At 38.6% G+C, this 18,915-nt stretch overlaps 1 protein-coding gene across 2 annotated transcripts in view; it reads right to left on the bottom strand.

The window, feature by feature from the left end:
- Positions 1–18,915, bottom strand: part of sema5a (sema domain, seven thrombospondin repeats (type 1 and type 1-like), transmembrane domain (TM) and short cytoplasmic domain, (semaphorin) 5A) — a 115,981-nt gene that overhangs the window by 78,269 nt on the left and 18,797 nt on the right. For both annotated transcript variants that reach the window (XR_015710895.1, XM_087788993.1), the window contains exon 2: positions 6,720–6,931. Coding sequence is in view for 1 of the 2 variants with exons in the window: in XM_087788993.1 (XP_087645119.1) it covers positions 6,720–6,867 (148 nt within the window). In the remaining variant the exon portion in view is untranslated. The remainder of the gene's footprint in view (positions 1–6,719; positions 6,932–18,915) is intronic.

Here is an 18,915-nt window from a genome sequence, read left to right as displayed (position 1 = left end):
CATCACTGTTTTTTTTTGGTCTGCAGCGATAAACACAAGTGCTCCATGAGGAAAACAAGCCCCTTTCTTTGCCTATGAAATTCTGTCCACTAATATATTTTCATTATCCAAGGTGGAAGTGGTGTCTAAGAGACCACGACCAACTTCCCCCCCAAGATTTCATTTTGGTTAGCAGCGGCTGCTCTGCTTATTCTTGAGGGAGGCACAAAGTTTCGGATGAGCCGATCCGTTAGCCGCGCTGGGGTTGTTTTCGACGACATCCAGAGAATCCCCGGCATACAAATGTGTCGCTGACACTACCCGGGGGATGGCTGAGCTTGACAAACCCAGCTTCTCGCTATAAATCTCACAGACTCCGAAGGGAGGCTTGCTGACGGGGATATTGAGCGAGTGAGTGTGCATGTATGTGAGCGGGACCGAGCGAGGGGAGAGTGGCCAGTGTTGATGTGCGAAGGGAACAAACGGTACTAATTGAACACAAAAGCACTCGGAGGATTTATTTCCTTTTGTCAGGAGGCTGAGGACACTTTGTGTGTTCGACTTTGAGCCTTTTTTCTTAGCTGCTTATGAATGCTTACGGAGGTTTAATGCCCAACTTGATTTATTTTGGATGCAAAAGCTGCGAGTCGATGAAACATTTTGGGAGAATTGAATACGCAATACTTAGAGAATCATCACCTTAAATAAACTTAGTTATGAGGCTATTGTGTTTACTTCCCTTTGGGGGGATGTGATCGAATTTAAAGATTTCCCTTCACAGGTTTTATTAATCCCATATACCAGAAAGAAATAAGCAGTTTTATCCGCTCAATGTAAACCAACACGACCTTAGGCCCATGAAAACGTTAATAACATCTTTAAAAATAGTAAATCCATAAATTTACAGCTGCGCCCACATGTGCTTAAATCGCTCCTAATTTCACTGCATCTGGGAATATAATCACATTCTCTCCATGCTTGTGCAACAGCTGTCTGAATCAGAGGACTGGCAGCGGATCAGAAGCAAGATCACATGAACTATTGCAGAGACAGACACACACGGGCTGACAATTTAGGGAGCAGTCGGAGCCATAATTCAATACACAGACAAACTAGAGCCCCTCAACCACAGCCCCGCACCCCAGAATAGAACACGGAATCACTCTGCTTCATGCTTTACCGGACAAAAGGACAGAAAAAGGATTTGATAGCACTTAATTGATCCTCGGCAGACAGGATTTGGGCGGCAGCAGCAGCCGCAGCGTCCGACGCAAGAGTAATGACAATATGACGAATGAGATGCAATGCTCGTGAAATCTGTGTTATTAAACCGAACTTCATTAAAGACTCAAAAAACAGTCTTTAAAGGGTATATTTTGGGTGATAGGCTTTCAGTGTGTCACTGCTGTTAAGACTATATTTATATAAATATAAATATATATATACAGTGTATATACATACACACACCAACGCACACTTTCCTAGGATTATATGCTTTTAAATGGACACAAGAAAGAGTCGTACAAATAACAAAAACACAGACTGTATCACATGCATAGCACTCTAAATGTCCTTTAGCCAGAGGTCAGAAAACCACCTTCTCCAGTTTGGTCAGACCATGTGAGGCACACCCTTCCACGGTCAAGCCACAGTCACATAAGCAGAGGAAACGGTATCGCTGCCTCACACTTGGCCTTGGAGTCCAATGATGGGGTTTGAGACTCTACTTTTTCTAATGCATTGTATATTTTTCATAGAGAGCCGTAGCCGCAGACTAGTCACGCCGCTCGCTGTCAGAAGCTTTAAAGTGGATTTGATGAAAGGAGGGCTGTCCGAAAATCAGGCCCAGGGGTCGTTTGTGGCCCTTCCATATGACTCGCGGCCTCTGTCAAACGATACATAAAAGAGAAAATTCAACTGAATTTAAACTGTGTAAGCCAAAGAAGGGTTGGGAAAATCCTCAGTGGCTACAGAAAGAACTCGAACATTACTTTAAAGGAAATTCATCAACATCCCTAAGGGATGTCCAGAAGTATCTGTAGCCATGGTTTGGGTTATGTTGTGTTCTACCACTTTCTTATAGTGGCATCAGTACCATCTCCTAGTGAAATGACCTTCACATGATTTTGACTACAGGAGAAAAAGAAGACTTATCATAGGTCCTTCCCACTTGGGTGTCGCTTTTTAAATCAACCTCACAGAGCCAAAGCTTTGAGGGATGAAGTCCAAATGAAAGATATTGGACACAAGGCGTCCCAAGATCATTTAAAAATGAAAGTCTTAATATGTTTTTTTAAATCAAACACAGAGGAGCAACAGCCTGTGTTTTGATCAGAATGTTTTGACCTTCTATGCAGGCCTAGAGGGTTTCAACTGCTGTTCAAAGTTAAGCTAATCATCAAAGAAAATATGAAAAATAAAATCTTAACTAGTTCTGCTTTAATAAAGTTTGTTTCTTCATTTAATGGCTTGTTGGATTATACTATATTATTGTTGTATTCTTTTTTATACACTGCAACATTAAATGTTCTTCTTAATTATTTTCCAGGTCCATTCAACAAGATAAACAATCAGACAGATCCTAATTACAAACACTCACTGAAGCGATGCTCTTCTCTAAACACTGCGGCTCACTGGGGCTGTCTGCACATGTCCAGGGGCATGAGGTTTTCTAGGGTAGAGTGGGCGGCTCTGCCGTGATCAACTGGGATCATGTGTTTGTAGTCATTCCAGCTGAATAAAGGGGAGCCGTGGCAGCATCCTGCACCACAACCAGGGATTACACGTCATTACATGGAACACAAAGTGTTCTCAAAGGAGAATAAAAGGTTTATCAAGGCACTTCCTTTCACTCAGGCTTTGTGTTTGAAATTCCTGGTCGTGGCAGCGACAGCTTTTAAAAATGCATTACAGCAAAAAAAAATCCGTCATGAACGTGAAGTTTGGTGCTATTATTATCAAGGAAGCTACATTAATTGAAATACTAAAGGGAATTGTGGTATGAATATGTCACATGAAGTGACACTGCTGGTCAAAATAAGACGAGAGAGAATATTCATTTCTAGACAAACAATCTCTCGGCTTCTAAAAGCATCATCTGACTTGACATGGATCACTGCTCCTCTCCCATACCCCTTTCAAATGACAGTGTGAAGTCAACCAAATAATACCACATTGGACGGGGCCAAGTTGCTGAGGGATGCTGGGAAAACTTTCAATTACACTCATAATGAACACTTGACCTCTAATGTACACCAGGAAGTCCCCTCGGCAACATGGTAGTTTTTCTTTTCACACATCAGTGTAAAGGTTAAGACAGAGATAAACATCTATATAAGTACTTGTGTACATATCTCCATGTGAAAATGTGAGATTAAAACTGAATAGAAATGTATAAAAACTAGACATGTGAACACAGACTTCAACCTACAAGTTTGTGAGACTCTGGTCAGCTGACACTGAGAAACAGAAGAAGGGGGTTTGACCTTTTTAAGGCTTAAAAATACAATATTAAAGATCAAGATCAAGGTCAAGTATTAATTTGGTTTTCCTTTTCTTTAAATATTCACAGACCTTGAAGTCACAATGTCTTTCTTTTCTTTAACCATTTTTTGTTTACTTCATAATTTATTGTCAATCAGGTTCCGAAACATTAGGTAAAGGTAATGTTTTCCTAAAATACTCAAATCACTTGTAATGTTCTGATGAAGCTTCGTGAAGCAGTGTAAAATATTTTCAAAGTCCACTAGATAGCGGTCCCTGCAGTATTTTTCTTTGTTTTGAACAACTGTTCCGATGAAACATCACATCATTTTTAAACTGATGGCGCCACCTACTGACCTCTTAACAACATGACACTGTTTTATGAAGCTTCATTGGCCCATCAGTACAAATCACCATTTATAACCCAAATTATCAAACCATAAAAAAATTACGGAAAATACATTTTATTCATCTGTGAAATATTGATTTTGTACAATAAAACACTGTCAAATTATTTAAATAAACCTGTGTAAATGATTGTATATTAATAGGTCAACCAAACTAAACCCTCATCTGTCCCGCCCCTTTCATTCTCACTGCATTAGCTGTTTGACACATCATCAAAAAAGGAAAAAAAAACAATAATCATTAACGTCATTTAAGTTCATTATGATTTTGTTTTTAGTTACCCGTCAACTTGTGGACTTGATGCGTCAGGTCTGGAGTTAAAGCTTCAGGGATCTGAGTAAAGTGGTTTGAACTTTTGAACTAAGATGTAGCTCTAAGTGTTATCCAAGGTCACCTACCCCATCTTTAAGAATCTTTTCAAAGTCTCTTGACAATCACAGACAAGGTGAAGACATAAGACATGGGACATCCTTGTAACGTTATGCATCTTTCATTGATGTAGTTCTGCTAACTCAGCTATTTCCTTTAGAACAAGAGCCGAACCTTTAGACCAACATAGAGACACTTTATCTTTGTTTGTTTCATTTGGTGAAAATAGCTGCTTCTAATCACTGGTTTAAATGCCAAACCTAAATATCACTGACTAAACAGAAGCCTTAGCAATAACCCACTTGATGAAGGGTAAACTTGTCGTAACTCACACAGACGGGACAAACCCAGCAGCTTTCAGGCGCCAACACTGGCATAAAGAAGGTACTTTAAATCAGAAACTGCCGAGTTATTTAGAGTTTGACCTGAATAATAAAAGGTAAAGCCCCAAGCTGTAGTGAGGAAGATAAGAAATGTAGTCCCGTCTCTTTATATATATAGAATATATGTGTGTGTGTGTGTGTATGCGTTTGCCAACTTGCATTGACCTTGGACTTCCAGTCAATTTCTCTCCAGACAGAATGCAATCTGACTGCTGGACCAAAAACAGCTCAATGACATTTTTGCTGTGCTGCAGTCTGCATTGATTACCATCAATACTCTTTCATTTTCCCTGGAAACGTATTGTAGTGTAGTTTCTACTAAACAAGATGGAATGAGATGATGAAACGTGACACTGAAAATACTTTATTTAAAAGTTCCACTGGGCTAAGAAAGATAATCACATTTAACTGGAAAATGTCCATGTGATCATCAGATTTAATAGCAATAATAATATTCATTAAAAACTAGAAAAAAAAACCTTAAATTAAATAGCTGCTTGATGTCATACTGTGGATCAGTTCATGTAAAGTAATTCTAAGTGATGAATGTAGAAAATAATTAAAAAACGCAAGGACCATGTTTGTGGTACAAAGAAATGTATCCTAACAATACGTAAACTAGCAGCGAGAAGCTCCTACTGAGGGACTTTTTTAAATGTTTCCTACTTTGTGCCAAACGAACAAAATACTTTATATTTGGTTCAGCATCTGTCTTTGGTTCCATCAGACAATAAAGCAGATGTGAGCTTTGGAAAGAAAACAATCTCAGAGTGACAAACAAAAGTGAAAAACCAACACTTACTTTTTGAAAGTTTTTTTTTTCTTTTATCTTCAGTGTTTGCAGTTAAACACATAAAATGTCACCATCAAGGACGGTGATGAGAATGAATGTGGAGAGGAATCATTGTTGTTCCTGTTATTGTTGAGTTAGTACAAATGTTAAAATGTTAATAGAAAAATAATTAGCTAAGACATTGGAAAGGTTTGAAGGTCAATGCCTATAGTTTTAAACATATTTGTATTATTGGAATAAGAAACATTAATTTTATAGCGCTGACATTGGAAAAGGTGGCGAATTAAATAGGGTTGCTTTTTACTATAAAATAACAAATTGAAAATATAACAGCTTCTTCTTTTCCTTCAGGGGTCGCCACTGCGAATCAACCTCCTCCATCTAACCCTGTTCTCTGTATCCCCCTCTCTCACACCAACCAACTCCATGTCCTCTTTCATTACATCCATAAACCTTCTCTTTGGTCTTCCTCTAGACCTCCTGCCTGGCAGTTCCAACCCCAGCATCCTTCTACCAATATACTTACAATCCCTCCCCTGTACACGACCAAACCATCTCATTCTCTCTGACCTTATCTCCAAAACATCTGACATGTTCCTCTGATTGACTCATTCCTGATCCTATCCATCTTAGTCACTCCCAAAGAGAACCTCGACATCTTCATCTCTGCTTCCTGCCTTTTCCTCAGTGTCACTGTCTCTATACAGCATCGCTGGTCTCACTTCTGTTTTTTATATCGTTCCTTTCATTCTGGCTGACACTCTTTTATCACACATTACTCCTGACACTTTTCTCCACCCATTCCAGCAGCTTGAACATGTTTCTTCACCTCTTTTCCACACTCTCCACTGCTCTGGACTGTTGACCCTAAATACTTCTCCACCTTCTTCATTTCCACTCCCTGTAGCCTCATGGTTCCACGAAAGGTTCCTCTTATTCACACACATGTATTCTATTCTATTCCATTCTTCATCCTCTTCAATGCCTTCCTCACTTCACCTTGACTAATCTCTGCTACCTCACGGTTCACAGTAGTCACCTCTTCTACCCTTTGCTCCCTTTCATTTTCCTCATTCATTAGCTCTTCAAAGTACTTTTTCCATCTTCCCGTCAACTCATGCCCGTCTCTGTGCTCATTTTAAAATATAGTCAAAATAATTTGCCGGCATTGAAGTCTTTGCTAAAGTGGGGATTTGAACAATAATAATGATCATGTTTATTTACTGATGTTCTGACAAACATTCAAACATGGGTGAGCGCTCAACAGTATTAAGGAGGACGTTCACGATAAACAGTGTTCCTACCTGAGTGTGGCACGAGTGGGTGCTCCGTCTTGTAACAGGGGGATTCCGGCAGGAGCACGGGACCTCTCCGGCCGACAACAGCGCCAGGCCACAGAGCCAGCACGCACTGCAGCAGCAGCAGTGCATGCCAGCTACTGAGGTGTCCCATGGGGGCCAGGGCTTGGCTCACTTCCCCTCAGGCCTCAGGGGCCAGAAACATTGGCGAGACAAACCTGGGGGTAGACGACAAACATCAAATCTTGTTAGAGTCATCGTCTTGATGTACGGCTTAAATTCATGACCACAGATAAGAGTGAGAAATATATCTTCTAAATAAAAGCTTGTTTCAGAGCTTCACGTCTGCCCCATGTTGTAGATTATGTTCTTGTCCGTGGCGAGATTAAAGATTTCCTACCGAGGAATTCATCTGCTGGAGTCCATACATGTGATCATTCCATTGTTGATATCCGCGTAAAAGATAACGGAGCGGCTTTGCTGCTAATGGTGGCGAGGAAATACAAGAATTCCATAACTGGCTATTGTTCATGTCCCTCCTCTTTGTTCTTCTGTAAAATGGCTGATGCAGCCAAAATAACAGCTTGGTCGCAAACTCTCATCATAACTCAGAGCTGAGTATCACAGGGAAAGTGATGCTGGGGATTTTTTAACACAACACCCAATAATAGGCCATCTATTCTATACACCTGTACTGGTCAGTGATGGATTATTTACCACATCATTATTGGTTATTACTGTCTGAAATGTGTTTTGTTTTGGGCAAAAAGACGGTATTTTTTCTGAACTAAAATGAGCTTGTGGCTCTTGACATGTCAATACGATTGTTTAAGTCAAATTTATTAAAAAATAAACCTGTAAACTAGGGAATATAAGTGCAACGCAAACTTTATAGGATTTATTTGTACTGATTTTATCTAAAGGTCAGTATATAGTCCATTCACAATACTGTCTGTTGTGCAAAAACTGTTGAAAACCCCTGCTTTACATGGCATTATGGGTTGATCCATGAAACTAGTGCCTTTTTTGTCATAATTTTTACTTTTTAAGAAGATGAAAACTTTTAATTGAAGTGTTGATAGAGCACTTTTTTGATGTCTCTGTTGATATAAATATACACTTTCTTAATTATTGTGAACAACAACATGGACTTGTTTTCTTGGAAAGTTTACCGGGTTTTACCATTAAGTCATGACATGGTACGTCTATTACAATGACACCCTGAAACATATCATATATAGATCAGATATAATGTCTAAGTAAAGAACATTTTCAAAAGAAGTATATGCTTTGGTTTTACATAGGGTTAAATACATTACTTGTTGGGGAAATTTACAGAATGATGAAGAAATATGACCAAAAAAACATTTTTTATGGAAGGTGGAAATAGAAAAAAACTACTTTCATTAATTTCATGTAAATTTGGCTCATCTAAAGATGCACATCTGGTAAGTAAATAAGAAATAATTATTTGTAAAGACACTTTCTCAAACCAAGGTCACAAAGCGCTTAAACAATAAAAAAAATACAAATAAGAAAACGTTAAAAGAACAAAACAACACAGTGACAAACATAGTAGGAAAAAGTCTGCACAAATAAGAATGTCTTAAGATGTTTCTTGAAGGAGTCAGTAGATCCATCAAACACAGAGAGAGAGGAAGATCGTTCCAAAGCTTAGGAGCAACAGTCTGGAAGGATTTCTCTCCTCTGGTCCTGAACCGTGTGTGAGGAACCATCAGTAGATTCTGATCCACAGACACCTCTTTCAAAAGATAACACACTCCCTGTAGTTACCGGTCTGACCGTCCTGAACTTCTACTATTGAATCCCAGTAGTCATACAGTTTCAAACCACCCGGATACAGGAACATAACTTAATTTAATCTGCTTCATGTTCATATTCCTGGTGGATCTGCTCCTCTAAGAAAAACAAAAATCTGCTCGTGAGTTCCATTTTAGCGGCAGTAGATCGAGTAGCAGTCTAGACTGTCTATATCATGACTTTTTAATCATTTATGCAGCGCTATTATCTGGAATGATTCATGCAGTCTAAAAGCAGAAGCAAACATTCGCCTGCTGAGAAGCAGACGACAGCTGAGTGAGTAAACTCATTGAAGCATCTGCATCTCTGTCAACATGTTGTAGAAGCAGCAATAAAAGTCATTGAAACAGATCTAAGAACCCAAGACTGGGTTCATTGATGACATGTTATAATCATTCGATGATCTGTTTATAATCCAAACTCAATGTCTGTTCTCAAGAAAGACAAATAATGGTGTGACATGCAAGTGACATTCAAGATGCCGAGTAGATTCAACCATTTTGGAGCCACAGGAGGTCATGAACCCAATGAGATGACTTAGCCTCGGTTTAAGAGCCTTGAATGGAACCGATCCTAACTTCTGGTTAAGAAGTAGCCTTCTGAATGTGTGCCTCTAAACCCACGTGGTCAAGCTGTTGATAGTCGAGCAGAAAATGTCACCGACATTCTGACCATGAATCAACGTGCACATTTCAATTCACGGTAACCCCTTAAAAGTTCAGACATTTCAAACACCATCTGAAAACACGACAAAATTGATTTTTATCCTAAAAGGAAGGCCAGCTGGTATTCTTCAGTTTTTCTCCTGTTTCGAGTTTCGATCTCACTCAGACACAAGCATAAAGTCATTTCACTTTAGAACTCTATCAAGTTGTACCTCGGCAGCTGAAACACCTTGACATTGACTAGTCAATGGTAGAAAATCTCAACAAAAGCAGGAGTTTTTTATGGTCAATATATTTTATCAACTTAGTTTGATTATTTCTGTCATTCTAGTCAAAGTCACTGTCGCAGTCAAAAAACTTTTCAACAACCGTCAGATATGGAGAAATATATTTTATACCGAACAACTTATCCAGGGAGGTATGCTGTTGTGGGCTTCATGCCCCTCGTGGGGTCACCCAAGGCAAGCAGGTCAGGGGGGGGGGGGGACCCGAAAACAAGTTGCTCAAAAAGTCCTTTTAATGACAAAGAAAAACTTGGTAATTAAAGAAATATTTTCAATTGTTCCATTGGAAATCAGTTTTCACTAATTACATGCAATAAAATATCTTGTATTAAAACGTGTTGTCACGATGCACGGTGAGTTGCTAAGGATACAAAACATTTTCTTAACTATACAATTACCTGGAGTTTAAAGGTCAGGAGCAACTCTGACAAAGAAAAATGACAAAAGCACCCACAATGCACTCGTGATTTATACTTTCTCTTTTTTTTTCCATTTCATTCTTTCTAAGAATAAGTTTACCTTCCATTGTGTGAACATTGCGACCTTAGGGGTTTTTGAAATTTCAGTCCACAATTCAGCCAGAGCGGATGTGCGTTGCTGAGCCACAGAATAATACAAAACACCTGTCATCCACGCTTGGAAGGGGAAGTGACAGCCAGTGCATGTTTTTCACTCCCTCATCCTGCTCTTCTCTCCTCAGTTCGAGCTGTTGTGCTTCACTTTAGTAAGACTATTGTTTTTGCAGGATTCACTTTCATTTACCTTTCCTTGACAATGTTCAGTTGTCCCAATTATTAGTCATCTACCTGCTGCCGCTGAAATCAAGTCCTCTGTTGAGGGTTTCCTCACCGATTTGAATCCGGTTAAAAAACACAATCTGGTTCTGCTTAAGAGTCACAAGAGATTGATGGGTTGGGAAAACTCAGTGGAGATCATTCAAAGAACAGTCGTGCTATTTATTGTCTTTTTGTGTTGCTGTGTTGAGTGACGACAACGCAGTAATGGTTTCACATTCCGCACAATGAGTTGAGCTGACAACCGTGAAAGTTGAATTCCTCTTGTCGACCTTGTCAGTTTATCACCTTTGCCAGGGAGGTTGTGTAATTGTGTTTTTTCTGTTAACGAAAATAACTCAAAAATATACGAAAGAATTCCAATACAATTCTCAGGATACTCTGCTATTAGGATGAGGAACAGATGATTAATTGTTGGCAATGTTTTTTAATTCCCATCAGGATTTACCATTTGAAGATCTATCACTCTTTGTGGTGCAGATGTTCTTGATCATATGCTGTGGATTGTGCAAGTCAGTTCCGAGTTTCATTTAGGTTATTTCAACAGCCTATGTTAGTGACTCTATTTCTACCTTTATAATTCTTTTTTTAGCATTAACATATTTCGTCAATATCTACTTTTTATAGCAGCTCTAGCCTGTGGATTTTAACTCTACCTGCAACTACCTGTTTCAGTGTTAGCACTGAATTACATTAGCATCCATATATCCAATAGATTCTTAACCATGCTGGGTAGGGTTGGTGTGGTAGAGGATTTTAATAGAACTTTGTTCTCATCTCTTGTCTATTGCATTCTATGCTTGGTTCCTGTAGCCCATATACCGTCAGAATACACCAATTCCTAAAAAAAAAAAGTATTGCAGAGAGTTGTTTACCCGGGTGACGTCTTCACGAAGACCCACACTGAGAGATATCGTCTACTCAAGTGACGGACTGATGAAGCTTCATGAAACAGTGTCATGTTGTTTAGGTCAGTAGGTGGTGTCATCAGTTTAAAAATGATGTGATGTTTCAATAGAACAATTGTTCAAAACAAAGAAAAATAGTGCAGCGACCGCCATCTAGTGGACTCTGAAAATAATGACACTGCTTCATGAAGCTTCATCAGAACATCACTAACTCACTCTTCTGTAATAGTTAAAGATCAGTTTATAGCATTTTATCTCAACAAAATTAATCAATACAGACAATTTAATATTATATTGAAATACATTTTCAAACTCAACTCATATGGAAATACCATTCAAATAATGTTGTTACTATAATCTGTTTCAAATACCTTTATACAATAAAATACTTTGATATAATAATTTGATTTAAAAATCTTAAAATATGATATGAAAACACACAAGCTGGTTCGTCTCCGCACAGCGATGTCTGGTGGATCTTATCTTCACTAGAGTTCATAACCACACACAAACCAGTCCACTGGGAAAAAAGCGGAAGAGCTTTCTTGGTTTTCTCTCAACTTTAAATCTTCTCCAGGGCATTAATAATCGTTTTCTCCAGCTTACACACGTGCAACATATTTCATACTCATAGGCCAGCACATGTGCACACACACACACACACACACACACTTGTCACCGGGGAGTTCAGTGATGGATAACACACAAGCACATCTAGGTCTTGGAGCAGAGAGAGAACTCACCTCCCAGAAACTAAACATGAGGTTGAATGTCATTTTGATGAAAGGTAAAGGAAACAAAGTGATGCAACCAGAACTATTATCCTTGTTTAACACTAAACAGTGAAGACATTTTGGACAATTTCTTCAGTATACCTCATCAGAGGTGAAAATAATTACTTCAAAGTTAGAACGGAATCAGTTTTGGGGACGCCCGTTATTTGATAATAATTTCAAATCCATTTATTTTGTTTTGTGGGCGAAGAAAGGGACTCAATCCGTGTACGACATCAGATGTTAAGGTATAAAAACCCTTAAATCCAATTTTTTTTTTAAACACTTGAAATTAAACAAAATTGTCCAAATCAACAACAAATAAATCCACATTACATTAAACAACCAAATATCAATCAAATTGGCATCAAAAAACAATCATAAAAATTGAAAAAAATGAAACATCTGAAACATCCCCGATAGTTATGATACTTTGGTTTGAGAGGAAACAGTTGCTCTGGGCAAACATAGGAACTCCACAGTGAGAGCTTCTTGACAAATATCATTATCATGTAATTACAAATACAATTGATTTCTCCTCCCAAGTGGGTACCAATAGTAAACCACCTATAAATTCAGCAAAAGTAATAATACTTTCAAATACATATCTGAAGCAACTGCAACATTGTCGTTATTGTTATCATCAACCCTCGACACGTTTTAAATCCTTTATTTGAAATGAATACATTTGCATGATTTTTCCAAGACGGGCAGAAAAAAAACAACTAATTCCACAGCAGACTCAGACAAACAAACTGCGACTGGAGGTGTCAGCTAGCTAATCAATTGAAGTCCTCCTGCAGTAACCAGTGTGGAGAAGATCATATTAACACTGCTATTGATTTTGTCTCAGCGGCGACTTCATAATGGCCAGATCGCACAATACATAATGAATAGACGCCGACGTGAACATCGGCTTTGTGTTCGTTTGCGTGACACATCACACGCTCATGAAAAAAAGGATCGTCCCAAATACAGCTTGGTTTGTCAGATTTATAGAAGCCGGAATGATGGAAAGTGGAATGTCATCATCATGCTGAGACATTCCTCATCCACCTGAAAGAAGAAAAAAAACTGGACTTTGGGGCCAGAAACGACCCGCTTTCCACGGCTCAAAGGCTGTCGATGTGTTCCTTTTATGGTCTCCCTATGGTCGACCAGATGAATCATTGTAAAATTCTTCTCGTTCTGTTGTTTCTCTTTTCCCCTTCGTTCAGGTGTAGACGACACAAATCAAGTAGATTTAACACTTATATTTCTGCAAGCATGCTGAAGGGCACTCTGGGAGGAATGTCACATTTCTAAAAGCCAGACTCCACGTTGTTATTGTGGGAGTATTATAACAAATTAGGAAAACTCTGTCACTGTTACTATTAGGACATTGTTGGCTTCAATTGTTGAATTTGACCTTGATGTTTATCTGTTTAATTAATGTCTAACAAAAGTTTTGTTGGCACAAGTATACACGTTACTTATCTAAAATGCCATGCATTATATTCTCTGTTCTCTGGTATATAAATAGCTGTATGATCTTTACATGAACGTTTCTGCCAGTTAATCCAACAGCAAACGTTTGATTTGCCTTCAAAGAAACTACTGAAGCTAGAAAATGCATAGAAAATGTTTAATATTTATTGACTTTCACCAAAGGAGCATATGTCTGTGTTTGTCTGCTTAAAAAACAGACAAACATATTTAAGAAACTGGGCTAAAATAGAAGCATTTTGGTGGTTTTCTTTAGTTATATTATTTCACTTTCTCCTCTGCAAAGCTAGCAACAGTAATAACATTCACAACATGCCATTCACAACAACAACAAAAAGTCTTGATTCTTGCTGTGCTTTTATATTCACCAGTGCTGGCTGAAATGACTTCTAGCGAATTTTGGCTTGTGTTTCTTAACCCTTCTGTTATCTCAGGGTCAAGGTGACCCGGTGGCCCCGTAGGTGAACAACCTCCAAAGGCTTCCAGAAATATATATGAAATGAAGTTTCTCACCTTGTCCCCCCAAAGACAACACATACGATACCACAAACAAATTTGATAACAAGATAACAATTGAGACTTTATTTCATTATATATATATATGTATACAAAGACATATATATATATACACACACACATATATATATATATATATATATACAAACATATAGACACATGGGTCAGAAAACTATATGACAATGGATACTATCAAATAAACAATTTTCTTTCATATACTTTATCTCAAGTCCAGCTCATTCCTAAAGAGGCTCAGCTGAGGATGACAGTGAGGAAGATGCAGCCGTGATATCACCATCAAAGCTTCAACGCGGCACAGCAGGTCTCTTTCCGCTCCACGGCCTCCACTTCACAGGGCAGATTTATTCAGAGAGGAGAAATGTTTGTGTTTCTCCGAGAGCGGATTGAAAACACTTTTGGATCAGATGGATTCGAAAGTCTTATCTGTTGTGGCCAGTGCGGCTATTGGAGCGCAAATCAAATGAGCACGCGGGCTGTTTGTCGTTTTCTGTTTTGCTTGCGTTCTCTCTTTGTCTCGCACTCAGTGACTCACTGCTCTTCCTGACGGAGTTTACAACCCTCCGTGCATTTCACAGCCTGCCCTTATATTTATGACTACCTTTGCGGGGAGTTTACGACATGTGTACAACTTGACTTTTTTACAGCTGTAACCGTCGACTTGTTTCCCAGACGTGGTGACTAATCCTTACATTAACATCCAACGTTTTATTTTTAAAAAGCTCAGATATTCACACATTTCCTCCCGGAATCTTCACACCCTCTCATCGTTTATTTTCTGTGATCATCTGGGTCGTTAAGAGTTCCTTCAGCCAAACATTTTATTTGAATTGATTATCATTAATAATGATGCCAATAAAAAAAAATGCATATCTCAGCAACAAAATATTTAGACAATTTTTGGGTTTGTGTAAAGATGTTCAGACTTCATTTATGTTTTCACGGTAAAGAAGTCGTTTTTTTGGAAAGATCTGATCACAAGACGTCTGGAGGAATACTTGTTTTGAGCAGCTTTACTGAGCGTTCTTTTCCACAACTATTACTTTCCCCCGAGATGGACAAACATCACACAGGAACAGCCACGGAAACGCACACCACGTGTACACACAAAGAATCTCGCCGCTGTCCTGCTCATCCGAACCCTACAATTTCAACCCAGTTCCACCCAAAACGTTCTGGAGCTTCTCCTGCTGGTATTTATACTCCGCTTGTGAGCCTCGGCGACATGTAATATGTGGCGGAGAAAATGACATCAGTTTTGGAAAAGGAGACTTTTTTTCTTAAAGCTCTCACGACCGTGTTCACATGAATACTTATATTGATGCGTCCTTTGAGGGTTTAACTTACCTGGAGCAGCATCAATAGAATTCTATATATGAATCAATGATGTTGTTTACAGTGGCCAAAACAGAGGGTGAAACAGCGGCGCAGGCACATAGCCCTGCCCTCAGGCTTCTGTCTGTGGTCGTCTCCGTGTCAAGAAAGTGACGTTCGCAGGTATCAGGATGTCACGAAGCCATTTTATTATCCAAGATAGAAGTAAAACTAACCAACCATGAGGCTGAATTTGAGACTGAAAATTGCCATAGCAACCGCTGTCAGTTTCAAACATAGATAAATCGAACATTAGAAAGGTGCCTTTGGTTGATTTCATTTTAAAAAAGAAGCTATGGTGAATCTCAAGATATAATATATAATATTATAGATACAAAGTTGTCACAACGCTGGTTTGTTTGGAGAATCACAGAGATTTTAGAGAAAAGAAAACCTGATCACCAGCCTGAAGCTCACAGCCGACGCATGTATACGTTCGCTCTTTTGTAAAATGGTACGAGACTGCACTTGTAATTCGACACTGACGTTTCAATTTACAACCTTGAACCGAAAACATGATATTTCAATAATAGCTGTTTTTATTTTGTGGTGCACCAATAATAACAATTGAAAATAATGAAACCGAAAAAATGTGCTTATTCAGTCCAGTAGCCTTTTATACGTTTTATGATAAAATCCCATTGTTATATTTAAGGAACAGATATTTTGTTACTCAGAAAATAGGGCAAGATGGAGCAGAAAATGCATCCGCTCTGACCTTTTCTTAATTTTTCCTGGCGTCTAACAACCTTAAAACAAAAGTAAAACACAAAATTGTATTGCATGCCGTTTCACAAGTTATGTTTCAAGATTTGCTAAAGATTTACAGCACTTCAACACAGACTGGACCATCCTTTAAAAGATTAACGGATCCAGATCATCTCGAACGCCAACAAAAAAAGAATATATTTCTTGTTCCATTATCGACCTTTCCTAAACATCGAGTTGAAATGTGTTTAAAGACAGATGATTGATGCAAGTAACAAAGTTTTTTACTGTACTTATCTGATCTTTTCTGCCTTCTGTACCTATTATATTGTGTCTATATCTTCGTGTTGTATACTTCAGATTTTATTTTTGCCTTCTGTAATTTTACATTTTGTTAACAGTTTATTTTACGTATCTTAATATTGGTATATTTTCATTCTGCCTTTTTATTGTTATATGTTGTTGTATTTTCTTTATATTCCCAGAAGTTTGCACAACATTGTATTTTACACTTTTGGTTACTTTGTTTATCTGTAACCGGTGCTTCTAGGAATAAGAATTTATCCATCCATCCATCCATCCATCCATCCATCTCATAACAAGCATGAATGTGCAGAGCTCACGGTGACATCCTGGATATCAGAAGCTACAACAGACTGGTATTTAACTTTTATTAGTCAGCTATTTATGGGCCTAAATGCCATCATTGTTGGCTGGAATACAGACTCACGTAGGAAAAGCAACAATTACTATCATTGCAGATGGTGATGTTTTGGGTTTAATTACATGCTTGTCAGTCACACAAGATAGCACAAAAGCAAACACAGGAATCCTCTGTGTAGTTGCATGCTGGGACGTGTCTAAATTTGCCAAGCATATGTGACATGAACACCACAGAAGTGGAACTGCTCACTCAGCCACCTTCATGAATACAGAGCACAGTAGCAGAAGCAGCGGCAGCTACCCAAAAAAACTCTCACTGCACCCCCCAAAAATATATATGTGAAAACTAACCAGACATTAAATGAAAACTAAAGTACCATTTCTCACTTGGACGTTGAAATCAGTGATTGGAAATTGTGCTCAGCCCAGTGCCGTTTTAAATCATCTACTTACTTATAGGGTGTTCAATCATATTTTGGAGGCTGGGGGTGACGGACAAGTACTGGATGTAAGTGAATGATGAGTAGAAGCCAAAACTTGTGCAGTTGCATTTGGGCAAAGTCAAAAGTTTTAAGATGGCTAAGAGTTTTAAAGTAACATTTTATTTTTTTATTTTAATGAACATTAAGGTTCTGGCATCGAAATCCCCGCTGTTGCCCAAGTATAAAACCAAACTGCCCAAGAAAATCTGAGGAGAAAGGGGGGCTGGAGAAGTGTGTATGGATTGTTCGGTACGACGTGGTCTAAAATATTCTGAAATTTCTTATCAAATATATTGTCATCGCAATTAGACGCATTTGAATTTACATAGAGTTCCATCTTGTTCCTCTTATCCTTGACCTGATGAACCGTCACCGAGAAGTCAAAGTATAAGTTCTCGAACTCGTCTATGAGATATACACTTATCTATATGTAAATTATTCAGTCCTCAATGACCCTCACCCCTAACAGCAAAGGATGTGTCCATACATGTAAATACATCAGATGAGTTGAAAAAGTGTATGAATAAAACAATGCTGAGATCATCAATCATCTGCACCAGTGGTGGGGAATCCGTTTCCCCCGAGGTCCACACAAAACGTAGAGTTGTGAGGGGCTAGAGAGCTTATTCTGCAAAAATTAAAACGCTTTTCCCAAGTTTTCTGAGGTGATTTTAAAGTCTAAAGCAACTTGCAAAGTGATAAATACATTCTTATAATTCTTGTTGCTTTTGCAAGTCATCCAGGCCTGTAGGACACAACAGTCAAGGGACTATAGTGTTGATTTAAGTGTCTCTTAAGTAGATCTTGGATTTCTTTTGTACTCCTCAGTATGTGTAGAAAATTAGCTTAAGCTCCGCCCACTGTTTTTCTGGAGATTAAATCTTTGTTACCATAACCACGCCCACTCTATTGTGATTTGTCAAACATTGAGGTGTGTCCCTGCGCATCATCAATCCTGGAAGTCTATACCTCCAAGGAACTATGCTCTCGTAACCTCTCGTTTTCCAAGATTTCAGACAGGGGAAATTTATTAAGTAATAAGTTTCAAAACATGGTCATGATGAGGGCATCTTGGAGAGGAAGACTTGGAAAACATGTGAGTAAGTCAGGAAAGTTGGGTTTCATATTAGTTGTCCTTGACAGGAGTGAAATAATTCTGCCCCTAAAGGCTTGTTTTAAAATGTAAAAGGGATGATTGTAAATAGATTCTTGTTTTAAAATATCTGTCTGTAGCATCATGTAATTCCCTATTAGCGGTAGCTGAAAGTTGTAGCTTCAATGACAGAAAAACCTCTTTGTAAAGCTGATAGCGAGGTGGGATTCTGTGCGTGCGTGTACCTGCTTAAGTCTACATTGGCCCATATTGGTTTCCCAAGGGTGAAGTGGAACAACAGCAGCACAGAGTCTCAGACAGATCCTGCAGGCATCCAATGTGATTGTGTCTCTGCTAGACCGAAGCAAACAGATGTGGTACGATCCCCTCTAGTCTCACCTCGCTCTGCCTTCTTCCAACGATTTAGTCCCTGAGAAATATATATATCAACAAATCTGTTTTTGCTGGGAGACATTTCAGAACCGGTGAATTCCGGTCAACTTTGTTGCTGAGAGATATTTTAGATAGAGGCTACTTTTAGTTTGCCAAGTTCTCCTGGTTGAGTTAATTATCAAGTAGACATTCAGAATGTTATTATTTTTAATTGAGGATTAAAGC

The sequence above is a fragment of the Callionymus lyra genome, chromosome 4 (assembly GCF_982586985.1).
Source record: "Callionymus lyra chromosome 4, fCalLyr1.hap1.1, whole genome shotgun sequence".
Taxonomy (NCBI): Eukaryota; Metazoa; Chordata; class Actinopteri; order Syngnathiformes; family Callionymidae; genus Callionymus; species Callionymus lyra.
Note: the sequence above shows the minus strand (reverse complement) of the source record. Positions and strands in the feature narration are given on the sequence as shown.